This window comes from Eleutherodactylus coqui, chromosome 13 (assembly GCF_035609145.1).
Source record: "Eleutherodactylus coqui strain aEleCoq1 chromosome 13, aEleCoq1.hap1, whole genome shotgun sequence".
In the NCBI taxonomy this organism is placed as follows: domain Eukaryota; kingdom Metazoa; phylum Chordata; class Amphibia; order Anura; family Eleutherodactylidae; genus Eleutherodactylus; species Eleutherodactylus coqui.
Genome location: NC_089849.1, coordinates 33,907,027 through 33,929,790, shown reverse-complemented (window position 1 = coordinate 33,929,790; position 22,764 = coordinate 33,907,027). Strand labels below are relative to the sequence as shown.

Sequence of the window (22,764 nt, the reverse complement as noted above, 5' to 3'; positions counted from 1 at the left end):
CTACAGTTAAACATGAAGTAGGTTCCATTATAGTCCGGAGATGGTTTTTTTAAAGTGGTATAGTTGGTGATTTACTAATAATCAGTGGAATCATAGACTCCCAAGTGCTACCACAACATCCTGGTGTGCCATTCCATCCCTTTCGGCACCCGTCTTATTGGTTGCGGTTCCACACTATAGCTGTCCCGTCCATGCGGCTCACAAGCACCACGCTCAGCATGGATGCAGGGTGACGTTCACAACTACTGCAGTGGATTCTACTATGCACTGTAGAACAGTGCGCACCACAACAGGAGTATGTAAACCAGTCAGAAAAGACTGTGGAACACAAAAGTACTACACTCAGCACGGCGTACACACAACTGAAAATAGATGCACACCAAGCTATGCTGTAAGTAACACTACTCCAAGGAGAAGGAAGCCAGGCCCTAACCTAGCAGGGGGATGAAGGGTCCCTGTCTAGAAGCGAAGTAATTGCCTCGATAGAGGCAGCCCCACAGTCTTCATCCTGGGCCCTGACTGTCCCTATAGAGGCCTCTGGAGAGATGAACCGAACAGCAAAGAAATACAGAAATGAAAACAGAAATACAAACTGAAAAGGAACCCGCAGCAACTTATCTGCAAGTAGCAATAAACCCAGCACAGAAGAGCTCCAAACTCCAAGTACTCCACTATGGAAGGGAATAAGAAGCACTGAGCACAAGGAGGGGTGAGAATATACAACTACTCCACACCTGAGGACTAGCACAGCAATTAGAGAAGCACACCTCCACTCTTCTCCCAGACATGACTAATTCAGCATGCATCCATGCAGCAAAGAAGGACAGCACCAGCAGACTTTGGAGCTTGACAAAGACTGCGGCTGTGCAGTCGAAACGTCGCCTGTTTTTATGCCTATGGAAAAATAAAATGACATCCGTGGGGATGCAAACTTTTATTACTGCACCAAAATTGTGCTGTTCATACTTTACTTTGTTTGGACTGTTGATTGGGGGTCTGGATCCAACCCCGTTTTGTGAACGCGCACACGATTTGCCGCTATTGGCATATTTTGCCTGAAAATAGGTGCTGCTGAACTCTTTTTCTACATAGCAGACTCTGCACATGGTGTATTAACCCTTGTTCTGCATAACAAGGTAACAGTTCTTGGCCTGCGTCGAGGCCACCATGCCACGACGCTGTCGCGATCGACAAGCCACGGCAATAGCAAGATAACGACCCCAAACATCAGAACATACCTCCTGCCTTTGCAAAAAGTATGTTCAGTCTAAAGAATGACAACAGATGCGGTAAAACAGGGTTTGGTCACCCCAGAGTCCTGACTGCAGTCCAATTGAACTCCTATGGGATCATCCAGATAGGTGTGTTTGACATGTACAAGTTATAAGCCAAAATCACCTTTGGGAGTTGTTGCAAAAGAAGTAGGCTGCAATCAGAGCTAAAACTTTAAACATGTTGACGGACGGAATATCCTGTGTTTGCACTGCTGTGATCGCTGCTGAGGGTGGCTATTTCACAGCTGTAGAAATCTATGTACTTGAGAGGCTGTTGTGAGTAAGAAGAGCCTTGTGTTCCATGCAGCCCTCATCTGGCCTCGTCAGCACATGTACAGGCCTCTAAGGCAGGGTGCTACCTCTATTCATTCAGGTGTGTCCCAGAAGCGAGGAGTCAGATAGCTAAGGGCGGAGGCCAAAATTCAAATAGTACCTGTGAAACCTCTCTCCAATAACACACGGGCTGTTAATGTGTAACTACAGCAATGTGACACATGAAGTATTTCATAATGGCATTTACCTTGATATGTGAGCCGTGTTCTATGTGCATAATCCACAATGGAAAATACATATGTATATCCTGTCGTTGCCAGCAGTTTATCTCTCTCTGTTTCTGTCTGCTTTATTACGATGAGTGGAATGGCACTGCTCTGTTGATTTCAATGGGGGAGACAGCCAAGTCGAGCACAGCGCTCGCCTATCTGCCTGTGCCGTTGAGAGGAACAGAGCCGCTTCTGCGCATGTGCGACCAGCGGCAATACAATACAGTAATGGAACAGTGTATCTGTGAAATAGACGGGACACTGGTAACCCATTCTAAGGATCACTGGGGTCCCAGCGATCGGGCTCGTACTGATCTATCAGTTTTCAGTCATCCAGTGCATGAGTACAATTTTTTTTTTAAGTCCTATGGCCAGAAAACCCCTTTTAACTATTGGCACAATATATTCAGGAAAAAGGTGTTCCAGGATCCTCCACACCCAGGTACATCCATCTGATGTGAAGATGGAGTAGTGTGATTCGTCACTCCATAGAACGTTCTTCCATTACTCAACTGTCCAATGACGCTGCTCCTTGCACCATTGTAGACGGGCCGATGCATTGCACTTTGTGATGGACGGCTTGTGTGCAGCGGCATAGCCCGTATATCTAATAGCATGCAGTTCCCATCACAAACTATGGCCGATACCTCCAAGGGTCTGCATCTTATGTAGCGTGGTTTAGGACATGTGACATGCTGATAAGACACGATCCATTCTACTGATTGGGGGGGGGTCCCAAATACTTTTGGTAGGATAGTGTATGTTCTCATTCTCTGCAGGGAAAATTCGTAGCATTTACAGGATATGCTGCTAAAAATTAAAGGGAACCTGTCAGCACTTTTAAGGACCGTAAGGCCTCTTTCACACGGGATCGCATCGATGCTCTGGGCAATATCGCTGCGATTTCTAGCGAAGATATTGTGATTTTGTAGCGCTCTTTTGCCGGGATTTTCAGGGGGGTGAGCTTCCTGGTTAGGAGTTTGAAAAATCCTGTCTCCAGGAAGCTCTGCCCTTGATTGGTTCTCAGAGGCAGCACTTGATGAACCAATCACAGACCTTCACTGCAAATTCTCGCGATGCTCTGAGGTCACTGATGCACACATGCGTGGATCATCTGTCCCATACTCCCTATAGCTGTCACTACCAGAAATTTGGGTGGTAAGAGACAATTTGGTATGTGGGGTACATACGGACAAAGGTTTTGAGAGTTTGGACCACAGTACGGACAGCGGGATCTCCTGCCAGCAATGTCCGTGCCCGATGATCAGCTGATGGGCAGACCCTTGCCAATCAGTTATTAATGACCTATTCTGAGGATAGATCATTAATAATAAAAGTCCCAGAGAACCCCTTTAAATAACCCAGAACTCAGATGGTTGTTCATATAGACCGTGTCCACCTCACAGCCAGGCATCTGAAGTGAGAAGGGGAATAACTTTGCAAGCGCTCCTGATTAAGGCGGTCCCACATGAGCAGATTCGAATTGCGGATTCCACATGGAATGCATTGGCTTTTGCCACGTGGTGACACTAGAGAAGCACTGTAACGTTCTATATTTTGCCTTTGTTGCCATTTTGTTTCTTCTGCAGCATTTGTGATTTATGTAGCATGTCCGTCCTGATTTATGGTCCTACCTTTCTCTCTGCAAGACTGAGTGAGTCATAGGAATATAAGTTAATGATCAATTTCAACCTATTGGCCTCCTACTCATTTACAGCTGGCAAGATCAGCAGATCAGGATACCATTCACCATCAGTCATAAAATGCTCCCATTCTAGTCATAAATCTCTAAGAAAAGCATGATAATAACATAGTAACATAGTATGTAAGGCTGAAAAAAGGTCAGGAGAGGTATCGTTTCTCCTTTTAAGGAGAGACGATACCCCTCCCAACCCACGTCTATATAGTCTGTCACTAGCCAAGCCAGAATCCTACTGCACACTAGTGAGGGGCAAAACCCCCGAAACAGCTGTCTGTGTATGGTTTTCTGGCTTTTGGCTTACAATTCCAAGTCATAGTTCTAAGACTTGCCTAAAAAGTCTGACATTGATTTGAAGGAATGCTGCCTTTCAATAGGTGGCGATGCAGAGGTATTGTTTCATATTCCTCAAAGGCTGAAAAAAGGCATATGACCAACCAGTTCAGCATATTACCCCCCAATGTTGATCCAGAGGAAGGTAAAAAACAAACAAACAATGAGGTAGAAGCCAACTTTAAGGGAAAAAAGTTGTTTCCCAACTCCGCTCTGGCAATCAGAATAATCCCTCGACCCTGAAGATGGCAACCTGGGTTTTCTAATTGCATATTCTGAAACTATCTGTGTTTATTGGAGTGACCTGCAGCATTCTGGGACATGGGCATCAATGTGCTAAGCGGGATTTGTTACACATGTTTATGCAGTTAATGTCCATTATTATGCTTCAGTACAACTATACAACTTTGTATGGTATCATAATACTGCACCTTTGGAAATATTTGGGTCCCTCTATTTTATTATGGAGGTATGTGTGTTCTTGGGGATAAGGGGGTTGGGGGGGGGGGGGCAGAAAAAATGATGACTTGTCCAGCAGTCATCATATTATGGAGGGATTCCTCTGAGAAGAGAGAAACTCTCTAACATAGCAGCACAATGGAAATCTGCACCTTTTTTTCATAGTTACACTTAGGGACTTCTCACATGGGACGGCATATTGCGCAATAGCTTTGCAGAATATGTTGTCCCGGAATTCCGTATCAAAATCTGCACGTCTAAAAGCACCCTTAAACTGCAGCGGATGATTACTGCAGGTTTAGCTCTGTTTGCCTTCAGATTTCCAGATTTTTTATCTCGGAATCTATGAAGCCGAGCAAACATTTGTACCGAGAATACGGGGAATTATAAGATGCGCTATACTGCCAGCTAGTGGACACAGTAGCCAATTACTTCATCTTTTAGATACTATAAGGGAGTTCAGACTTGCGCTAGGGCTTTCCAACACAATTCCGTCTCTCTTCCATTTTCGGAGCAGAAAAACAGACTTGTACGTTTCCGTTTTTTCCCTGTTGCTTCCAATGGGTTTTCAAACGAACAGACAGAAGCAAACTGACAGCAGTTCTGTTACCGGAACGAATGGCGCTATTTCTTTCAGTAATAAAAAAAAAATGGAGCAGAAGCAAACTGACAGCAATCTGCTTTTTTGAAAACCAATTGAAAGCAATGGGGGAAAAAAAACGAAAGTCTTTAATTCCGTCTTTCTGCTCAAAAAATGGAACAGAGGCGTCGTTACGCCGGAAAGCCGTCACATAGGTGTGAAGGGGCTCAGCAGAATTTCTGCAAAAATTACAGTTCAAACCATTCCAGAACTTCACCAATACCCCCACACGACTGAGAGTGAGTTTTGCCCAAGATTCTCTCGGGTGCAACTCCCATCACACAGCGCCTCGTCCGTGTGCTGAGCGGGAGAACACTCATTGAAAGTCCTATTTCTCTTGTAAGAACATGCTTTAATTTTTCTATCTTGCTGCATCGCTGCAAGAGAAGAATCGCACATGTAAAGGCACCCTTTGCAAATAGTGGGTTGTTTCTTCATGCGAGTTTTGTGCCTAAAACGCATGTGAGAATATTGGCCATTGAAATACGTCTATCAGCTGTTGTATAACACTGTCTAAAACCCATGCATAACACTTAGGCCTCCTTTACACGGGCGACAAGATATCACCGCAAGAAAATCGCAGCGATATCGCATCGATGGTCCGTGCGGTATCCCTGCATTTTCTCACGTCGATATCACGATTTTGTGGTGCTACAAAGTAGCAAGAGGTGCTTCAAAGTTGCATGACTTTGTAGCACCACACGCAAGGATTTTTTTTTGGGGGGGGGGGGAGGAGCTTGAAACATAAACCCTATCCCAAAAAAATAAGCCCTAGCTGCAAGAAAAAAAAAATACATCACCTAAGAGGCACTGTCCTCTCCAATGTGAGTATCCTCTTCACCTCTGCACTTGTCTTCAGTCTCCTGCGAGCCTTTCCTGGATTGGAGGATCAAAATCCCGCCTCCAGGAAAGGCGGGCTATGATTGGTTCATCAAGCACCTGCAGTGATAGGCTGAGCCAGGGCGCTGGTGAATCAATCACAGCCATTCATTCATTCATTCATTCATTGAATGGTTGTGATTGGTTCAAAGAGCACTGGCTTTGATTGGCTGAACCACGGAGCTCATCAACCAATCACAGCCAGCCTTTCTTGGAGGCGGGGATTTTGATCCTCCAATCCAGGAAGGACTGGCAGAAGACTTTAAACACAGAGGAAGGCTCCATAGGGAAACAAAACCTTGCAAGTAGCGTGCATATAGCGAAACCCACTAGGTTTTTGACACCTTGCAATGTAGCAGGCTACAAAACCTTGCAAATGTGAAGCAACCCATAGGAAAACATGGGCTTCACATACATGCAATGTCGCAGTGCGTGAAGGAGGCCTACTGGGTCACCTGGGAGTGTATCTAATTACTTTTGATATATTTTTATGCCAAGTTAATGAAGAAAAAGATGATTCTTGGACTTTTCCTTCTTCTCTACCTTCTTCGTTCACCTTCTTCTCCTCCTCCTTCTTTCAGCAGGTTTGGCCGAACTGGACTTTTAGCAAAGTTTGACCCAAAATAGGATACTACTGCTTTGGCTTGCTCAACCCTAGTGCAGAGTTAATACTAGCATACACAACCCATACAACACCACCATATAGTGCCCCATGTAATATGCTATATCCAAATAATTCTGGAATTAGTTTCCAAATCGTAACGCTAAACAGCATCACAATAATGTATCTCAGAGCTGTATACCGTACAGCCAGGAGTGAATGCATTCATGAAGAACACTTACATGAAATCACTTGTTTTGTACCACAGGAATTATTCTTTGAGGCTATTACTTGCTTAAAATAAAAATAGCCAACTTGCTTCACTGCGGTAACGTCAGCAACATGAATATTCACAAGAGATAAGTTCACTAGAAACTGGTCCCGAGGCACAATGTTATCACGGACTCCTGGAGAATATGGAAATTGAGGGGCAGATTTATTAAGGCTGGCGTTCCATATGTCAGTCTTAGGCTGCCAATACACAGCAATGTCTCCTCACCCCACCTACACATGAATGCTTGGCTCTGCTGGGTATGCATATGTTTTGTGTGTAGTGAGGATAGAAAGCTGTTGCCAGCAGCTTATCTCTTAAGAACAAACAAAAAAATTGGATGGGACCAGAAGAACTCAATTTGTATTAGTATTGAGTGAACCAAACTAGTCGAACCCTGTTTTGGGTCAAGCTTTGCTAAAAGGTTGATTCAGATCAAGCCAGAACCTCAGGCGGTTTACCCTGGCCAAACCTACTAGAAAGAAGGTGCTGCAGCAAGTACATTGTAGCAGTGTCAGGCACTAGGTTGGAGCCTCAAATATAGCAGCTGCAGGTCTGGAGAGTAGTCAGGGAAGAACTAGGAATCAGCAATTGGAGGTCTCAGTTTGCAGTACAGATAGATGAGGCGGGTAGCGTAGTCAGAAGGTAAGGTAGGGGTCAATATCAGATGTCCTCAATAGAATTGCAGAGGAGCAGGCAAAAATGAAGCTTCCTCAAGGCTTGGAGCACAATAATCACACAAGGAAAGGAGTGTCAGGGCCAGGCTTTTATAGGAAGTCCTAATTAGGAACAGGCAGAGCTAGAACAGGGGCTGGATAGTAGGATCTGAAAACAAGGTCAGGGTATGCAGGGAAACTTGTCCAAAGTCCTGGATGGCTCAGCAGGGAGAGTTGCTGCTCTGAGAGTAAGAGGTGCTGGGTTCAAGTCCTGCTATACATATTACACAGTGCTTTACATTAGTTGATACATTCTGTTCCCATTGGGTTTAACAAATTATATTTACCTATTACTATGTTTTTGGAGCGTGGGAGGAAACCTACACAAACTCCATGTAGATATTGCCCCTGGTCAGATTTGAACGTAGGACCTGTAGCACAGCATGGCAACAGTGCTGATCACTGAGCCACCATGCTTCTTCTTTCTCTTCCTCCTTTCTCCTCCCTCCTCCTCCTCCTCCTTCCTTGTCCTTCCTCCACCTGAGAAGGAGCACGAAGCATGCTAGCTCTATGGTTAGCATCATTGTCTCCCAGCACTGTGGCCCTAGGATCAAATCTGTATATAGGATTTATTCCTCATAAGAATCCCCTTTTTATATAACACATACATTTATTGAAGTGGGTGAGGAAGAACAAGAATGGACACTCAGTGGTTCGCACTGTTGCCTTGCAGCACTGGTGTTAGGTTCAAATCTGACCAAGGACAACATCTGCATGGAGTTTGTATGTTCTCCCAATATTTGTGTTGGTTCTCCCCCACATACTAATCGGTGAATTTAGATTGTGAGCCTCAATGGGGACAGAAAATGTCAAGTGATGTAAAGAATAATAGAAGCTCGTAGAATGTTTCATTATACAATGATTAATCTTTATTTACCTTAACCGGGAAGACCCCTGGCATAAGCAAGGGTGAAGGCAGCATCCATATGATTCCACCCACATTCCTGTTGGTTTCTGTTATTTTTTCCTGATCCATTAACATATTAGTCTCCCTTTTAAAAACTAAAAAACATTTTACTCTCACACAATACTACTGGGTGCGTCCATCCATTTCTTGCATGATGTAAAAATTTCAGCATAAACTTCAATGTCCTCTGGGTTTGATAAATATAATTTGGTCCTCAGATTAGTCTGACTCGTACAACGATGACAGATATGGAACCCTCCTATGCCTGGCAATAGTCCCAAATTGTTGGGAGCGGTCTGTTAATGAACTGCCTATGAAATGATAGACATGGCTGCTCTCCTCTAGACACAGTGCCACTCTTCTTCTTAGGCGATGTGTAGCATTGCAGTTTAGCTTCATTCAAGTGTATAGGGTTGAAATGTAATACCAGACACAACCCAAGGACAAGAGTGGTTTCTGGAAGAGAGCAGCCATGTCTTTCGTATCTTATCGAGCTCCTCTCATTATCCTCTGTTGGTTTTCGCCTACATTCTCATTTGTCGGCCAGGTCCCCTTTAGATTTGGTTTGTGTCCACCACTCGGCAATAATCCCTTCTTCATAATCGCCTTCCCCTTCAAATTCTGCATCAGATAGCGGCAGTTCAGTGTCTTCTACCGCTCCTATTTCCATCTGCAATGAAATATGGAGAGCTTCAGTAATGCACCATCAAGGCTGGTTTTAGAGCGTGGTCAACTGGGTAATTGCCAGCGACCCGCTGTTTCCAAAGGACCAGAACCCCAGGAGTCAACTAAAACTACCCAGTAAGGGCCTATTACATGGCCCAGTCATCAGGCAAGATCGTTTTATAGGACCACTTGTTTGCCTGATCATCAGGCCATATGAAGATTCTACTGGTCATCAGCAAACACTTGTTCATTGGTTGGTTTATCTTTTATGAGGCTCCAAAAATCATTGTTGTTTGCACCAAATCTCCCTGTGTAAGCAGGATGTGCGGCCGGCAGCAATGAAACAGTATGAAGAACAAATTCTCATTCCCTCATTTAGGTGGTCATACATGCATTCGTCCCTCATATATTCTGAATTGGCCTGTGTGAAAGCCAGACAAACGAGTGCAATCACATTGATTGGTGCTCATTACACAGTTCAGCTTGAGCTTTGTAAAATCGGGGTATGGTGGTATATAGGAACTATGTGGCAGTATTAGATGCGGAATAATACTGAATGTAGAGAGAGGAGTAAGGGTAACTTTACACAGGATGACTGTTGAGTGCAGGAGTACCCAACTACAGGAGTACTGTATCTTTAACTACTGTTAGCAATGTTTGTTTTAATACTGTACCCCCTGTTCCAGGGAAGGGCAACCCGTGGCTGGCGCAATGTGCCAATGATCTCCTTCATCCTGGCGACCAAGGTGTGGTATATATTGGAGGGAGGTGCCCGTCCTGGCAGAGTGAGTCGGGTTATAGATATTAAGTGTTGGCAGAGAGTGGGGCGTAAGAGCTAGTGAAGTGGGGACGATTGACGGAGCTCCATTGATTGTGCCACTCCAACGCCCAGGGAGAAATTAAGCACTACATAGACTGCCATAAAACCATTTAAGTTGGTGATGGATATGGGCACTTTTGCTTCTCACATGTGGTGTGAACAGTTTGCATGCATTCTATGCTGTGTTGGTGTGAAGTGAGTTCTGTCTATTTGTATTGTTTACCTTCAAGGGCAAGCTAGGTCCTTAGGTTCCAGCATGGGGCCGTCCCAATTGGAACGATCGCCCCCTTGCAGGCAGGACTCCTGGGTTAAGTTGTCTTGTGGGAGTAAGGACCCTCGAGACAGCGAGAACCTTTGAAACGGGCTCATGGGCTTAAATATTTTGGCCAAAATACAAACCAATACCTCGTATCATATCTAATTACATCTGTTTATGCGTGCAGGTATGCAAGGTGAGTGTTTTGGATAAGAATTTAAACTGGGGTTTGGAACTAAAAAGAAGAAAAACAATATTTAGCATATTGAGGAGACACTAAGAAGTCGGGTGACTTAATTGTAGTTGTGTAACAAGTACGCCCTCGGTATCAAGGGTAGGCCATCCAAACAATACAAGTCCTTAGATTTGTGCAAGCTAAGTACAGACCTCCAGGGATAGAAGGAGAGTCTATAAGATTTTTTTGTGGCACAAAACTCCCCTTAAGAGTTCTCACAAAGGAGAAAAAAAGAAAGAAATATCAAGGAGGTCCAAATATACTGTAACCTCAATAGGGAAAAAAATATAATAAATGAGATTGGTCGCGACCGGACTCCAAAGAGCAAAGGTAGCCCACAGATATAAGGCTGAGGTTCATGAAGGTCAATTCTAATCAAAGAATGCCCCACATGAACTCCTATTAGCTGCCACTGTGCTTATACAGTTGCCTGTGCCAAAGCACCAATCTTGAATGGTGGTGCATGGGGGTACAAAACGCAGATATATGTCCCTTTATCACCTGAACCACATAAAATAAGAAAGGACACCAGTCAGAGATGTAGCCTGGCGGCAGCAGATACTCGGCTGCCTGTTTACTGTGAATGGAGGCAGTTTGGGCTGGAATGATCTCCGCCTCGATTCATTGAGTGATCATCTTTCCTGTGTAAAAGCAAAGGAACGATCATTGTTGGGACGGCCAGTCGAGCATCTGCACCCAACAGGCCTTCCTGGGTAAAAGAGCCCTTGGTAAGGGAAAGCTTGTAGCGTCACTTCAAGATCTAATTACTTTTACCTCATCATCATCTCGGTGGAGGAAATCTTGGGCAAATTGCAACAATTCCTTGTGCCGAGTTGTCTGGTTATGATACCTCAGAGCTTCCTGTGCAGAAAGAAAAAATTATCCCCCCACGGGAGGAAAGAAGGTCAAATGGGTGTACATACAATTCCCTTAGGCTATGGAAAAAAGTTTGGTACGGTGTTAGCCAGTAGATCAAAGTGTGATTTGTTCTCAGTAGGAGAAACCAAGTAATCTTGTAGATATGATAGCTTTTAATGGCTAACAAAAATACATGATGTCACAGCAAGCTTTTGGAAGGACCCTGAGAGGTTGGAAAGCTTGCTATAACATCATGTATTTTTGCTATTAAAAGGTATCATATCTATAGAATTACTTTGTTTCCCTTACTGAGAACAATCACCTTCAGGCCATGTTCACACGGGGAGGATTTGCCGTGGATTTTTGTGTGAGCCCTCTGCATGGAGAATCCACGGCGTTTACAGTAGCAGCAAGGTGGATGAGATTTTCAAAGTCTTGTCCACAAGCTGCGGAGAAAATACACAGAAAGCCCGGCGGACATTGACATGCGGTGTGGATGTTAAATCTGCAACATGTCAGTTATAGCACCGGAGTTTTGGTGCAGATTCCATCCCATGTGGACAGAGTCTTATACAGCCATGGATTCACTAACAAGAACGGGCCGCATTGACCGATTTCACTGTAAGTTTATGTGTGTTTTTACATCGGTTTTTGTGTTTTTAACACGCACGTGTCATCTGAGTGTCATACGGTTTTTACGTGCATCGAGTATCGTCCTTACCGTGTACCTGCCTGCTCACCCGCAAAGATTCGGGTGCCGGCGGGGAGCGGCATGGGAGAGCGGGGGTAAACGGGAGGGAGATCTCTCTCTCTCCCCCCGCTCCCTCCTGCTCACTCCCGCAACACAGCGCTCACCCCCGCCGGCACCCGAATCTTTGCGGTCGAGCAGGCAGGTACTCGGTAAGGACGATACTCGCTCAAGTATCTGTCCTTACCGAGTACGCTCGCTCATCTCTATTGAACAATTAACCCTTTGCAATCCAATTTTGGATTCATGGTTTCCTAGGGGGCTTTCTCTTTCTGCCATTATACTATGGCTCCATCTGCTGGCTAGAGCCAGTACTGTAGTATGTGACATGCTGGAGAGGCCCCCGACAACAGAGCGGCCATTAATCTACAGTAAGAATGCCCTTCTGGACGTCTTCTGACATCGGAACTGTACAACTTTCAATCAGAATGTCTTTAGACATCAGACAGTGGATTTGAAAGGGTTAATGGAGTGTAACCCTTCCATCTGAAGTCAATGGTTACATGGAATAAAATGGAATGCACAGCCGTGCCATGCGAGCGCATTCCATTTTTTAAATACTGTACATCCATTGACTTGAATGGGTGGTTCTGGTCAGAGCATCACGCCAGAATAGGATATGTTACAATTTTTTTAAATAGATGCAATATTTGCGTGATATTTGTGCGCCTCGCAACGTACAAATCTCACACGATTCTCTAGGCCACGTGAAGCCGGCCTCAGGCCACTCTCACACAAGCGTTTTTTTTTTACCGTATTTACTGAGCTGTACTAAGCCTCCATTCATTTCATTGCGCTTTCTCAGATGAGCGTTTTAGCGAAGCGTTTCTAACGTGCGCTAAAACAAACACTGTATGTTCTATTTTCGTGCAGTTATCATTGCAATGATGGGGTTCGTTAAAAACGCTGTCAAACCCTGTTGAAAACGCTGTAAAATGCAGCATTTAAAAGCCCAGCATTTTCACCAATGCCCGTGTGAGAACAGCCGTAAATGCTGCAGTCAAAGAAGTTAAAGAAAAAAATCCACATTTTTTACTTCCAGCATGTTTTTTGGGGGGAATTAAAAAAAAACCAAAAACACATAATCTGGTATTGCAGTATTTGTAAATATCCAAACTATAAAATAATCACATTATTTATCCCACATGGTGAACATAAAAAAAAAAAAGTTTTGCTGTTTTTCGTCTATCCATCTCACAAAAAAAGGAATTAAAAATAGTGGTGAAAAAACAATTCCTCGTAAAGCTTTGTGAAAGATGGCAAAATAAAAAATATATCAATTTTGGAATGCGACACAATGTAAAACAAAATTTGCTATTGAGACCCAAAATAAGCCGGTCACTAAGAGGTTAAAGGGGTCCACTGGTGTCAGGACCTTCCTGGGGCACATGACATAGGCCTTCCGCTGACTGTGATGTCATCCAAGGGCATGGCTTTCAACAACTAAGCTGCCCCCTTCTCTATCGCGGCCCTTTTAAGAGTAGGTATAAAGTATCACAAAACTGCTAACATAAGGAATGCTGGTGTTCCATGTTATTTTTTCCTTTGCTTTAGGGCTCCTTCTCACTGGCGATCGCAATATCAGCGAAAGAAAATCGCGGCAAAATCACAACTTTGTTCATGAGATGTCAGCCATGTTTTTTTCATGCAAAAACATTGCTGCTGCTTGTGATTTTCTCACACATTTTTCTCATGTTTTTCTCGTGATAGTTAATAGAAAATTGCAAGTTCGTGCTTTGAAATGCGATAAAAAGGAGGCTCCATAGGGAACCATGGGAGATAAAAAAAAAAGCAAAACGCTGCGATTTTTCTTTAATGCCACATTACATGAGTATAAACATTGCGAATGGGAATAAAACCATTGAAAATGATTGGCTTAATAATTCTGCGTTTTCACTCACTCTCGCATCACACGATTTTATCACAAGTTTAGTGGCGCCCTCAAGGCTTATTCAGACGACCGTATATATGCTGCGTATTCTCGCCGGCCGATATACGGCGTCTCTCTCTGCAGGGGGAGGAGGCTGGAAGAGCTGGGAGCAGTGCTCTGAGCTCCCGCCCCATCTCCACCAACTCTCCACCCCCTCTCTGCACTATTTGGGATGGGGCGGGGCTATTTCCCAGAACTTAGTCCCGCCTCCTCTCATTGCAAATAGTGCAGAGGGGCGGAGAGGAGGCAGGGCGGGAGCTGGAGCTCAGAGCACTGCTCCCGCCTCTTCCAGCCTCCTCTCCCTGCAGAGAGAGACACCGTATATCGGGCAGCATGAATAGCCGGCCGATATACGGTTGTCTGAATGCGCCCTTAGATTTATCCTCAGGCATCACTCAATGCATTTCTTTCAATACTGCACATCGTCATTCAGGCCAAACGGGACACCAGTCGTAAGGGGGTTAATGTTACCTCTCTGGGGTTGAAATCCATATCCTCAAGGTCCCACTTCTCCTTGTAAAACTTGTAGTACGCCAGATTTTGCTGCATGACCGTGTCTGTGGGGTCGAAGAGCATATAGCTGGACACGCACTGGACTGCGTTCTTTACGTCATTCACTGAAGCAGGAAGGTTTTTAGAAAGTTTTTCATTTTTAATATATTTTTCATTGACACTATATTGTTTTATATAATTTGTGATCCGTTCAGATACACTATTTACTTACATTTATAGTACGCAAACTGCAGGTAGTGATACATGGTCGCCACAAACTTATGAACAAGATAGCCTCCGACATTGGGGGTCAGGTTAGCCTCGCACTCCACCTTACATTCTAGGACGTCAGCAAGATGATCTGTAGGGGAGAATATAAGAGAGTAACACTACACGAGCGAAGGGAATGTCTACCTTTAAATGCCATGTTGTATCTGGGTTCAACGTTCTGTGCCTATTAATTCATAATGTATGTTTATAGTGGGCGGAGGTAACTCCAAAGCACCACCTATTGGAAGGTAGTTACCGTAAGAGTCAATATCCAACCTTTCAGGCATCTTTTAGATGGGAGACAGCGATATCGCCGTGAGAAAATCGCAGCAATATCGCATCGGTGTTCTGTGCGATATCGCTGCATTTTCTCGCGGCAATATCACAATTTTGTGCTGCTACAAAGTCGCGCAACTTTGTAGTGCTCTTTTGCCGGGATTTTCAGGGGGGGCTTGAAATATGAAATATAAGTCCTACCCCAAAAATAAGCCCTAGCTGCATAAAAAAACAAAACCATCACCTAACAGCCGCTGTTTGCTCTGAGGCACTTCTCCTCACAGGTCGCTGGCACTTGCTTGAAGTCTTCTGTCAACGCTTCCTGGAGTGGAGGTTCAAAAACCCCACCTCCAGAGAGCGCTGCCTGTGATTGGTTCTGGGGGGCCGCGTCTCAGCCAATCAGAGCCAGTGCTCCATGAACCAATCACAGCCATTCATTGGCTCTCATTGGCTGAGCCGCAGTGCTCGAGAACCAATCTGAGGCAGCGCTTCCTGGAGGCTGGATTTTTCAAACTCTTGAAGTCAAATGACGGCGACCTGAAGAGAAGACATGCCGCGGAGCGGACAGCAGCTGTAAGGTGATGTATTTTTTTTATGCAGATATGGCTTATTTTAGGGCTTTAACAGTAGGACTTCCTACTGTAAAAGTCGCATCGCACTGACACGAAAGCCGCGTTTTCATGCGATGCAACAGAAAGGAAGGCTCCATAGAGGAACATGGGCTATAAAACCTTACTAGAAAACATCGTTAATGTGAAGGAACACATTGGAAAGCATGGGCTTCACATACATGCGATGTGTAGTGCTGTCGCACCGCAAAAAAATCGCACGATTTTGAGGCCCGTCTGAAGCCAGCCTTAACTAGCCTTGCAGTATGACTGGGTTGGATATTAACTCATAGAGTATATACTATTTCAGTAGGTGGCTCTGTAGAGGATTATTCCATCACTCATTTGCATGTTTTTCCCATGCAGCATTGCATGCTCTATATAAGAGTCCTTACACCCTTGTGGTACTTGTGTAGTGGCCCAGCACATCATCCTGGTCCCCTCCATAAATGTCATACATCTTTGTCTTATGTAGATGCACTGTGCAAAGCTGTCCTCTCATTTCCAGTGTGTGTGTGTGTTGCACAGCTGCGGCGCTCGAGAGGTTAACTTAAATAAAAATCATAGTCTGCCTGTAAATGTATCAGTCTGTCATGTCATGTGGTTTGAGTGAGGGTATAAATGGGAGTGATTGAGAGCGGGAAAGAGTTCCATCTTCAGAGAGTTCCAACCGGTCTACCACCTAACACAGAGCCACATGGAAGCACCTTCAGCTTCCTTGTGCTGAAGATGGAGGAGAAGGAGAGATAGCCCGTAGCGACTGCATTTTGGATGTGAGTGGAGTGAGCCCAAGCCTAAGAGAGAGCCTTTGTAAGTGGTCACTTTTCCTGACAAGACCCAGTGCAGAGGTACTAATTCAAAACCCACATGTTTTCCTATGCAGCCGTCCAAAGCCAGGATCACCATGTAGAAGTACTCTCCTAAGTCACACCCACGTGTCTCCAGTGTGGGGTGCAAATCCCAATAGTAAATAATTACTAGCAGAGTGTCCGTGGAGTGACCCATTCCCCCTTCCTCCTCTATAGTGCTCCCAGTCCAGGAGTGGTACCTGACAGATAACGCAGACTGTAGGACCAGTTTCATCATGTGTATCCTCCCTGACTTTCCTTTCTTACCTGCACTGTGAAGACTTGTACCTGAATTGCTGTGTAATAATTGTTTTGCCAAAGTTATTCTAAGTAAAGTTCATACCGGGCCCTAACCGTTCCTAGGGACCCGAGGTACTATAAATCAGTGTCTGTATTTATTTTCCATGTAACATTCCGGTGTGTGGGAATAGTGGTGTCACCCGTGGCAACTACTACCCCCATCATCCTGTTTATTGGCATTCCCTATCCTAGGGGTGTCAACGGTGGCCTGCAATCCTGCTCTGGCATTGGCTACGCGTCATCCCTCTGGGAAAGGAACCTAGTAAGGGCCGCCGTGACAAGCCAACACTTAACCCCCCCAGCTTCTCACGTTTGTCAAGTGTCTGGGGTCATCCCTCAGGAGTGTTGCACTCGCTCCGAGGTTCTCTCGATAAAGAGAAACATTAATATCCCTCTCCCGAGACTGTAGTGGTTGGAGCAGATTTGACCCCTCTGACATTCATATGCCCTAATAGGGTCTGTGGATAGAGGTTATCTTGACAGCAAACCTCTTTTAGGGAGTTGTGCCAAGATAGAAGGTTATTCTTTCTCTACAGAAGAGGGGATAGCTTTCTGATCTGTGGGTGTCCAACGGCTAGGACTCCCACCAATCCCAAGAACATACATCCTGAAGGTCTCCGCATGAAGTTATCCCCTGTGCATATCCTATGGCTTGGAGATAACGTTCTATCATGACAGCTACTCATTATTTCCTGAAAATGAATAAACTATCACAGCTCCATGAATTTGAGGGGGTTTTCTTGGAGTTTTTAAAAAGTTCTTAAGGGCAGGGAGTATGCTAAAATAAAAAAGACTAAGCAGTACTCACCTGTTAAATGCCAACTTGGTCCAGCACAGCCACCCTAGTGCCCGCTGCTCCAGGTCTGGAAGCTCCTGCAGCAGGCATGTGCCATTCATCCTTTATGTGAAACCAATCACTGGCTTCAGCTGTCATGTGCACAGAAACAGCATGTGACCACTGAGGCCAGTGATTGGCTACAGCAGTCACATGAACGATGAATAGCTGCAGGAGCTTCTCGGACCACAGAGGCTGCGAATAGGGTAACTGTGATGGACTGGGGCCCATTTAATGGGTGAGTACTGTTTAGTCTTTCCCTTTAGTCTGTTCCATGCCCTTGGAAGTTTTTGAAAACTTCTAGAAAACCCCTTTAAATCTGAAAAAGCACATTGACTTTTTCTTACCGGCAACAGCTGGGTAGAAGTCTTTGAACTCTCTCATCTCATAGACACCCTCACAGCCAGTTAGACAACTGTTGTACGCCTTGTAGTATATGGGCAAGGCCTGTTCCATGTCCTCAATACTGCGCCGGAAGTCTCCGGCATTGTAGGACTTTACAGCTTTGACAAAAACTCCCTGTGGAGAGCAAAATCATTCATTAGACATAGGTACATTATAAGGGACAATCTCTAATTGCTAGCTAAGTGGAGAATTAATCAGTTGTAAATGTTAAGGCCTACTAATGGTTACCGTTTGTAAGGTTCCCGACAGTTATATGGTTTATATTACTGAATGGATGAGAGGGATCAGAATCCGCTTAACCGGCCCTTACTGTAATCGGATTCATCATTCCTCCTGAGAGAGAGTCAATAGACTCATGTACTCCATTAGCGTAGGAGACCTTACAATATGTATCTTCGTTGAGTCTGGAAAACCTCTTACCTCGTAAGGTTGAGCCTCCAGATCTATGAGGAACTCATCAACCTCTAGTAGGGTCTTGTAGTAATTCATGTATCTCTGCGTCATTTCGTGAGTGGGATTCTTCTGTAAGAAGGTGTGGGCAGCAGAAACGGCCTTTTCCAGCTCGTTAATCTAGAAGAAATGTCGAGAATGAGATAAGTTATCAGCACTGTAACATTTAAACAGAGCTGGTTATAAGGGCTGGCAAACTGGGCAATTGGCCAGGTCCTAAATATCCTAGATGGCCCCGGAGGACGCAAACCTAAAACGAAAATAACCTGTTAATTGGTGCATGTTGGTTGAAGTATATTACATGGAAATTGAATTGCAGTATTATGTAGGATCCTTAAAGGGGATATCCAGTTGTAAACGATTGATGGCTTATCCTCAGGATAGATCATCAATAGTAAATTAGCAGGGGTCTATCACTAGGGACCCCTGCCAATCAGCTGTTCGTCAGGCCAATGAACTCATGCAATGAGCCTCTTTTTGCAGGAAGCAGACAGCTCCGTTCCCACTGTAGTGGTATTGTAGTCCAAGTTCTCATTGTATTGAATAGGAATATTACCTGCAGTACCAGGTCAGGCCACAACAGTGGCAATGGAGCTTTCTGCTTCCTGCAGAAATCAGCTCATTGCATAAGTGCATCGACCTGTTGAACAACTGATTGACAGGGATCACAGGTGACAGACCCCTGCCGATCTATTATAGATAGCTTATCCAGAGGATAGAACATCAAAATTTTACAACTGGACAACCACTGTAAAGGGTTATACAAAAATTTACAAAAAATGGCTACTGTCCGTGCAGCCTGTGAAAAACGTATCCCAGAATGCCAAATGGTAAGCCCCGACAAGAATAAACAGTGTGGTGTTAGATTCTGCCTCAGACCCACTCTCAATCCCTCTTCGATCTGACACTGTATCCAATCTGTCCTAGTTACATTCTAGGATGTGTTTCTTACAGGCTGCATGGACGGCGGCCATTTTTATTTCCTGTACAACCCCTTTAAGGGAGGAGTATTTGTCCACTATGGGAAAGTTAAGTGATGGGACAAAGTGTCTTGAAATATCAAGTGTGGGGGGAGGGGGAATACTTTCTTTGCTGCACAGGGCCCAATTTAAGTTGCACAGGGCCCCACTTTATGTTACTCCTATATGCCCAACCCAGAGCCTTCTGGGCAAAGGGTCGGCTCTTCTGCACTGAGATAGGAAGAAATTTCAACCAAGCGTAAAGGGTACCGAGAGGCCTCTAGACATGACGGGAAATGGGGGTCTACCAGCGATGGGACAACCACATGACCTACTGGAGGAAATTTAGGTGTGCAATGATGCGTGCCCATGAGAGCGCTCGACAGTAGTGGTGGAGGTGGCTTGTGGCTTATGGGTCCCGGTACAACTGTAGAACCCAGCCATGCCTTAATAGGCAATCATTCATGGCAGCCTTGGGGCCTTCAGAAGGCTGCCGACTTCCATAACACCCGGTGAGCTCATTGCGGGGAGCTCTTCAGGACAGCTCAGTCCCGATCAGGATATTTAAATGCTGCTGTCATAATGGACAGTAGCATTTAAAGGGTCAGCAGCAGCGATCAGTGTTATCTCTGATTGCGGCTATTGCAGGTAGGCATCGGCTCTCAAAGATGGCTGATATCGACTGTGTATGAGGCAGATTTGGATCCTGAGCTTGCTTTATACAATGACACTTGATGTGCACTGCACATGTATGGCGCACATGAGGAAACCGTTAAAGGTGATCAATATGGCTGCACATCCTGTTGGGCGAAAAGGGCCTCAACAACAAAACTGGAGAATACAGAAATCTCTGCAAGTAAATAAAACATAGTTGCTTAACTTTAGCTGCTGCTCCAACTTCTCATTAATACCGTATGCTCTGGTAGGAGATTCTCTCAAATGTATGGAGATCATCTGTAATACCAGACACGGCCTATGGGCAGAAGTGGCGCTGTGTGTGGAAAAGAATGTTATTCCTCATAGAACTCCTTTGAGTTAAAAAAAAGTCCACATTGATATTCTCCTTTTTCTAACACTTGCAATAAAGTGACATTTGAGTATCCTTCGCGAGTCACTTCCTGATCTCACAGGGGGGAAAGTGCTGCCCACCCTGCAGGAGCAGCCGTTGATTAGAGGGAGTGGAAGGGTGAGGCATTTTTTTTGGATGTCCTTTCCTTAATACTATTGGAGAATATTATCTCCAACCCGAGATAGCTGATAGCAGAGGACAATAGAGTGCATATTTCAGGTTAAAGGGAATCTCACCATGCTTTTGCACCCCTTACTGAGAGCTCCATAAGATAGTGCCTGTCACACTGATTACAGTGATATGTCTGCTGTGCAGATCTGTGCAGTAGTTTTGGAGAAACTTGCATTTTATTAGTAGAGGACAGACACAGAAGTAGTCCTGCATATTCATGAGCTGCAGGCTGGCCACACCCTCCCCACCCTCCAGCCAATGATTGGCAGCTCTATCTCTATGCACAGTAATAAGCAAGCAATCAATCCCTGGCTGGAGGGCAGGATGGGTGTGGCTAGCCTGCAGCTCATAAATCTGCAGGACTACTTTAAGTAGTCCTCTATGCTTGTGCTGCTACTGATAAAAGGCAAGCTTCTCAAAAACTACTGCACAGATCCACACAGCAGACATATCCCTGTAAGCAGTGTGACTGTCACTACCTTATGGTGCTCTCGGAGGGGTGTAAAAGATGGTGACAGAGTCTATGTAAGGTCACTTTAATTATTAATGTTCAGTCCAGATGGATTTCTAAGTGAAGTCTTGCAGTTCAGAACATCTGGGAATCGCACTGCTGGTAGGATATGAAGTGTGAAGACTTGAGACAGATTCGGGGCACGTCTGGAGACGTGGCAGTCCCTGACCGCGGAGGAAGCACAAAATCAGATGTGTTGTTGGCAAAGATTAGCGCTTGCCTCCAAGATCAGGCTGACATGTCGGCTCCACTCACCTTCAGCCAGACGGAGGAACTGCAGTTGGTGAAGATAAAGTAATAACAGTAAAAGACCACTAAAGCATGCTGGTATTTGTAGTTCCACTGTGTCTAAAAGATGTAGTTGTCTCTTTAAAATAATGCTGTACCATGTGCCCTTTTACATTACAATGGGCCACATTTACAAAAGCTTTTACGCCAATGTCGTAAATGTATGTGAATGCGGGTAGGGGGGCAGCAGACTTATGTATAATGTATGTCAGAAATTGGTATAAATGACACCAGAAATTTATGTCAGGTTGGACCTGGCATTCATTTCTGAAATAGAGTATGGAGCTACCGGAATCCGCTGAATAAAGGCCGGCTTCACAGGGGGCGTTAAAATCGCGCGACATTTGTGTGTTGTGAGACGCACAAATATGAACCCCATTCTTTTGAATATAGTCATACACATCAGCGATTTTTTTATTTTCCTGTGTAGCAGCACGATCCTATGTGGGAAGCAAATCGCCACATGTTCTATCTGGCTGCGTGATATCGCATCGCGGCTCCCACTGTTTTCTGTCTATCTATCTCATATCTATCTATCTATCTATCTATATCATATCTATCTCCTATCTATCTATCTATCTATCTATCTCATATCTATCTATCTATCTATATCATATCTATCTCTTATCTATCTATCTATCTATCTATCTATCTATCTCACATCTATCTATCTATCTCACATCTATCTATCTATCTCACATCTATCTATCTATCTCATATCCATCTATCTATCTCATATCCATCTATCTATCTCATATCCATCCATCTATCTCATATCCATCCATCTATCTCATATCTATCCATCTATCTCATATCTATCTATCTATCTATCTATCTCATATCTATCTATCTATCTATCTATCTCACATCTATCTATCTATCTCATATCCATCTATCTATCTCACATCTATCTATCTATCTCATATCCATCCATCTATCTCATATCTATCCATCTATCTCATATCTATCTATCTATCTATCTCATATCGATCTATCTATCTCATATCTATCTATCTATCTCATATCTATCTATCTATCTCATATCTATCTATCTATCTATCTATCTCATATCTATCTATCTCATATCTATCTATCTATCTCATATCTATCTATCTATCTATCTCATATCTATCTATCTATCTCATATCTATCTATCTATCTCATATCTATCTATCTATCTATCTATCTATCTATCTATCTATCTCATATCTATCTATCTATCTCATATCTATCTATCTATCTATCTAGTATCTATCTATCTCGTATCTATCTATCTATCTATCTATCTATCTATCTATCTATCTATCTATCTATCTATCTCACATCTATCTATCTCATAGCATATGTATATTACAGTTCTGATGTCCGCGCTCTCCTTTGCAAAGTGTTAGAAAAAAGATGGAGCAAATTCCCCAGCATTTCTGCATCCAAAAAGCAGTCAATATTTG

At 44.2% G+C, this 22,764-nt stretch overlaps 1 protein-coding gene across 1 annotated transcript in view; it reads right to left on the bottom strand.

The window, feature by feature from the left end:
* Positions 1-8,260: 8,260 nt before the first annotated feature.
* P3H4 (prolyl 3-hydroxylase family member 4 (inactive)) overlaps positions 8,261-22,764 on the bottom strand; it is a 27,089-nt gene continuing 12,585 nt past the window's right edge. The window contains exons 2-7 of the mRNA XM_066586054.1: positions 18,289-18,438; positions 17,811-17,982; positions 14,559-14,687; positions 14,306-14,451; positions 11,073-11,159; positions 8,261-8,991 (exon numbers count right to left, since the gene is read on the bottom strand). Coding sequence (XP_066442151.1) covers positions 8,854-8,991; positions 11,073-11,159; positions 14,306-14,451; positions 14,559-14,687; positions 17,811-17,982; positions 18,289-18,438 — 822 coding nt within the window. The 3' untranslated portion in view covers positions 8,261-8,853. The remainder of the gene's footprint in view (positions 8,992-11,072; positions 11,160-14,305; positions 14,452-14,558; positions 14,688-17,810; positions 17,983-18,288; positions 18,439-22,764) is intronic.